Below are 5,982 nucleotides of genomic sequence, written 5' to 3'. Positions count from 1 at the left end.
TATTTTAATATCACATGTCAGTTTTTTATTTTTTATTTTTTCATCCACCACTTAATGGTAAGGACTATTTTGACATGATATTGAAGAGTGATGGACTAAAATGACACATTTAAAAAGTTAGGATCAAATTGAGACATAGTGTAAAGATTAGGAACCAAACTTGTGATTTGCCCAATTTTATTATATTTAGATCTCACTTGCAATTCACTTAACAATAATACTTAATATATTTATTGTATTTAGAAACAATAAATGATCTCCAAGATTTAATCTTAGTAGCAATAATTAGTATGTTTATTGTATTAAGAAACAATGTGTCAAATGAACTTAAAATTTATCTTTTATAAGAAATGCTATGTTTACAATATTTTTACAATACTTTCATAACAAATTTCAAATAGTAGATTGTTACTTGCTGTTAATGATGGGCAAAAAAAGTAATTCCAATAGTTGGTTTAAATTAGAACGAATAACAATTTATCATCTAAGATTTTTTATGAAAATATTGTAAAAATATTATGGACATAGTATTTTTCATTTTTTTTTTATTTTCTTGCTAGTATGAAATATTTGTAAAACAGAAATCACCTGGACCACAAGATTCATCTTCTTACTCACCTCCTAAAAAAATTCCTGAAAACTGTGTGTAGCTGATATTCTTTAAGATATGATTTATATTTATTTTAGAGTAGATCGACAACAAAATTTCCGGAATATCATCTGTCCTACAACAAGCTAATAATTTTGATAAAAGAAAACTGACCTTGGTTGACAAATTCTAGTGATTTTTGTGGGCAATTGGTTGACATTCAAACAAATTGGATCCTACGATTGATGACCTTCTATTAGAAATTAATTTTCTTATTTCGCCTTCACTTTTTTTTGAGAAAATATTTATTAAAATTTTTTTCATTAATCAAAACACAACATTAAATGAATACGAGTGATGTAAACCTACATGAATATTGAGAAGCCATCTTTCATGGTTTCCAACAATGACCTTGTTTTACATAACATCAAATTTGTACAATTTTTGCCACAAACTCCTCGATGTTCTTATCAGAGCTTCCACCTTCATCCAAAGCCTCAGTAGCTAATTTCTTCCATTTCAATGCATTCCTTTTCATCTCCTTCCTTTTTTCTCCCATAACTTCATTAATACATAATTCAATTTCTTCTCTTGTGACCATTCCTTTGTTGTCTACCTTAACCCTAATTCCGACCTTCCACACATCCATGACACACTTGGAGTTGGTGGCTTGGTCACTCCATTGTGGCATGACCACCATCGGCACACCCAAGCTTAGTGCTTCGAGCGTCGAGTTCCAACCACAGTGAGTCATGAAGCAGCCGACAGCCTTATGAGACAAAACTTCTAATTGAGGGCACCATGTCACCACCAAACTTCTCTCAGTTGTCTCCTCTATAAATTTTGTAGGAAGTTTCTTTGTCTCTGACTCTCTAACTACCCACAAGAAATACCTATTACTCCTCTTTAGGCCCAATGCCAGTTCTTCCATTTGCTCTTCTCCTAAGGCAGCCATGCTTCCAAAAGATACATAAACAACTGTGCCAGTATCCTTCGAGTCCAGCCATTTCATGCAAGCATCAACACTTGGTTTGAAGAGGCTCAGATCGTAATTTTTGTCGTCCTTCCACCTCTTGTCTAAGTACATTGATGGAATTGTTGGTCCTATGTTCTTGATTGGCCATTGGCTTGAAATCCAGCTCACCACCTTATGGAATTCACCAAAACATTCACAACATATAGATTTGAATAAATTACACCTAAACATCTCGAACACAAAGTAATTGGAAAACAATTGATCGAAAGTAAAATCATCATTTGTTTTCTTTTGTTGTGATTTTTATATTTTTATTTTTCCTCCTAATTTGATTATGAAGTTAAACTTAATTTTTATATGGGTTATATTAATAGCTGCCCTTAAGGTAATAATTAATAATTTATTTTATGAAAGTTTTGACATCATTGTTCTGAGAAATAGAAAAAGCTGTTAAAACATTAATTGTTGTTGTTGTTGTTTTTTTTTTTTTTTTTCATAAAAACTTTTTTAAAATGGTTTATTAACAATTACTTAAGGACATCTGTTGACATTTCCCTTTTTTATATAGTACATCTCTAACCACCTACTTTTAATAAAAAAAACAATGAAAAGATGAGTTTTATATATTTAGGTGACATTGCTCTCTTTATCATAAATTGATACAATATATCACAAAGTAACATTTATTATTTCTTTAAAAAACCATTTATTGTTTGGAATTGGTGATAAATACATCAAAAAATTAATTGGTAGCTTGGTTGAATAGGTTAAAATCTGTTGACATTTCCTTTTATTTTTTATTTTTTATTTTTTTTATATATAGTACATCTCTAACCACCTACTTTTAATAAAAAAAACAATGAAAAGATGAGTTTCATATATTCAGGTGACATTGCTTTCTTTACCAAAGGCCTTGTAGTTGAATTGGCATCTTCCCATATACAAAGTGCTTGGGGGTTCAAGAGGAAAATAGTTTGAACTGTGGGATTAGCAGCATATTGTAATTATTTCTTAAAAAAAAGGTAACATTGCTTTCTTTATCATAAATTGATACAATATATCACAAAGTAACATTTATTATTTCTTTAAAAACCATTTATTGTTTGGAATTGATGATAAATATATAAAAAAATTAATTGGTAGCTTGGTTGAATAGGTTAAAATCTGTTGACATTTCCTTTTTTTATTTTTTATTTATATATAGTACATCTCTAACTACCTACTTTTAATAAAATAAAAAAACAATGAAAAGATGAGTTTCATATATTCAGGTGACATTGCTTTCTTTATCATAAATTGATAAAATATATCATAAAGTAACATTTATTATTTCTTTAAAAACCATTTATTATCTGGAATTGATGATAAATATATCAAAAAATTAATTGGTAGCTTGGTTGAATAGGTTAAAATCCTATTGTGAGTGTATCATTGTCATGGTAGCAATTCAGAAAGTAAAAAAAAAAAAAAAAAAAAAAGATCATCTTCATGGTTTCAATTTCCCTTGATGTGCTTCAATCATATTTACTCTCTAACAATAATCAAAACTTCATTTTCAAGAGATGAATACTGAATTTTTGTCAAAAATTGCATGTCACCCCCATAATAAGAATGTCAATCTAACTAGACTAACCTTTTGGCTTGGTAGGAATTATTATGATGTATATATCTCCGTGTACCTATAATTATGTGTACTGAATGCATGGGCCAATGACTTTTAGTTCAAATGACATATATTATGGTATTCCTAATTGAGAGAAATCTTCAAGTTCAAATCCCTCTCTACCATTTAAAATGTATAAAAAATAAAAATAAAAATTTGTGTTTTGAATGTTTGCACTTGCAAATTAAAAGATACATATGCTGGGATTAAAGAACGAACTTACCTCCTCTTCCAACTTATCAAATGAGTTACAAAATGCCCAATTCACTTCATGGAAATTATGGAACATTTCCAGGCAAACTCTTAGTATAAATGGGTATGATGCCGGCTGGGAAATGAAGGACGGCATGTCATCCATCCTTAGCAGCGGTAGTGAAGGCAATAACACTTCAGGCTCTTGAAGAGGAAGCGTAAATCTCTCCTGATACAAGTTGTAATAGATGGCAGCAATTGTGCATGATTGAGTTAAAAACGGAGCTGCACCAATACCATGTTGTTTTGCTATGTCTACTGCCCATGGCAAAATGCAATCATAGACAACTAATTTAGTAGCATATCCATAGCTCTTATTTTTCTCAATAAGGCCTCCTAAACCATGTGAAAATATGGCTTTAAAGCGCTCGTCATACGCTTCCATTGTTTCTGCTGCTATAAGCTCCCCAGAGTCGTCATCATCATCAATGGGCTCAAATGTGACTGAGGTGGCTTGGCCTTTCATGGACTCGACAATGGACTTGGGGGTGAGTAGGGTCACCTTGAGACCCTTTGTGGCTAAGCGTTTGGAGAATTTGAGCATTGGGTTTATGTGACCTTGTAAAGGGTAAGGGAGTACAACAATATGGGTAAGAGTAGCTCCTTGTTCTCTCTCCATTTTCTCTCACTCAATGAACACACAAAAGTATTTGTTAGAACTTAGAAAAGCAATAAACAAGGAGAGATATTTATGATGCTTCGAAGTTGACTGGTAGGATCTTTTTTTTTTTTTAGAAAAGTTGACTGGTAGGTTTGAAATATTGGTTTGCATGTATATTTAATGATCGGTGATAGACTTATAAAAAGAATGCATGATGTAATTAAATATGTAAGCAGACCTGTTTGATTAGTTGATTTTGACAATCACGAGTGGCGTAGCTTTCTAAAGCCATGTCATAGCAACTATATACGGATCACTTTGGAAATTGGAACTAGCTTGTGAAATTCTACCAACTTTCGGGTAGCCTCGTAGGTTAGATACCAGTAAGTCCCAGTATTTAGGTTCGTTCCTCAATAATTAGTTGTGTGTTAGCACTTTTTATATTTTATTTTTATTTTAAACAGTCTAAAAAATAATAAGTGAGTTTTTATAGATCAAGAGTATAGGGTCTTGTCTGATAGTAAATAAGGTGTTATTATAGTCACATTTAAATAGAGAAATCACACTAATCACCCCTCTACCCATTTTATTTTTTTACCAAAAAATAAAAATAAAAGAAACTCTGCTCGACTTTCCTTTTTTTGCACATGTGGCCTAAAATCAAAGAAATTTCAACGGTTAAAACGAGAATTTCTAATAGAAGTCATAAAAGTTAGTAATATATACATATATATATATATATATATATCTCGTTGTTTGATCAAACCATGCACTTAAAAAAAAAATCCAATTATTATAGAGATAAACATATCATAGCCTGGAAATACTTTCCTTCTTGAATATATATATTACTTATATAAATTTAAATTGTTAACGTTGTTGGATTTCAGCCTGATTTTATTTTAGCGTGTTGAATATTGGATTTCAATCAGTTATTACAATTTGGGTAAAAACTATTTATAGCTTTTTAAGTGCTACACGAGCACAATTTTATGTTTTATTAACTATATGACCAATGCACTTTCTTACTATAAGTAGTTAATTACAAGTCCCAAAATCACATATTTGAATTTAATTGTAAAACTTAAGATACTATACCTAAATAATTTTATGGTTTTCCCTAAGTTTAAACATTTTGTGTGCTTATATATATATATATATATAAGTCTGGTTAATGAGTGCTCTTAAGACATTTATTAATGAACCATTTTTAGAAAAATTTTAATATTACTTTCACAAGAAATATATAAACTATCAAAAAAATTAATTGTATTTTCTTTTTTCATAAAACATTTCTAAAACTAATCTATTAACAAATGCTTATATCATCTATTAACTGTATACTATTATATATATATATATATATATAAAGTTTTATAGAAAAACTATTTTTTTTAAACTCTTTATATCTTCCATAAAAGTAGTATAGACATTTTCTGAACAACCTCTAAGGAAAACTCCTATTAAAAAAATACCACTTCATCAGCTTACTTTTGCACACGTGACTTGTTTTGTAGGTATTAAGGAAATAAATTATAAAAGGCCAGGGACAAAAAAAAAAAAAAAAATTCCACAATTTTTGCTCCAATTTGCCACTTGGGTGACCTTTGAGCAGTAAAAGTAAAATAATAGATCCTCTGAGTAGTAAAAATAAAATAATGGGTCTGTTTGGATAGAATTTATTTTGTTGAAACTGAAAACTGAAAACTGAAAATACTGTAGCAAAATAATTTTTAAATGTGTGAATAGTATTGTAGGACCCAATTTTCAACAATTGCCGGTTACTGTTCACATGAACGGTAGCCATTGTTCCCTAAACGAGTCAGCAGCAGGAAAAAAAAAAAAAAAAAATGAAGAAACGTAAACGCAAAAGCTGGATCCAAACCCAGCCAATAAGTTCA

General features: G+C 30.1%; 1 protein-coding gene across 1 annotated transcript; it reads right to left on the bottom strand.

Annotated features, from left to right (window-relative positions):
* Nucleotides 1-903: 903 nt before the first annotated feature.
* On the bottom strand, nt 904-4,142 carry LOC115963067 (UDP-glycosyltransferase 74E2-like). The gene is made up of 2 exons (XM_031081956.1): nt 3,452-4,142; nt 904-1,736 (listed from the first exon to the last, which is right to left on the bottom strand). Exons 1-2 carry the CDS (start codon nt 4,097-4,099, stop codon nt 1,017-1,019), a joined length of 1,368 nt encoding a protein of 455 aa, XP_030937816.1. The 5' UTR covers nt 4,100-4,142; the 3' UTR covers nt 904-1,016.
* Between the last annotated feature and the right edge of the window lie 1,840 nt (nt 4,143-5,982).

Source organism: Quercus lobata, chromosome 10, assembly GCF_001633185.2.
Source record: "Quercus lobata isolate SW786 chromosome 10, ValleyOak3.0 Primary Assembly, whole genome shotgun sequence".
NCBI classification, from domain to species: Eukaryota; Viridiplantae; Streptophyta; class Magnoliopsida; order Fagales; family Fagaceae; genus Quercus; species Quercus lobata.
Note: the sequence above shows the minus strand (reverse complement) of the source record. Positions and strands in the feature narration are given on the sequence as shown.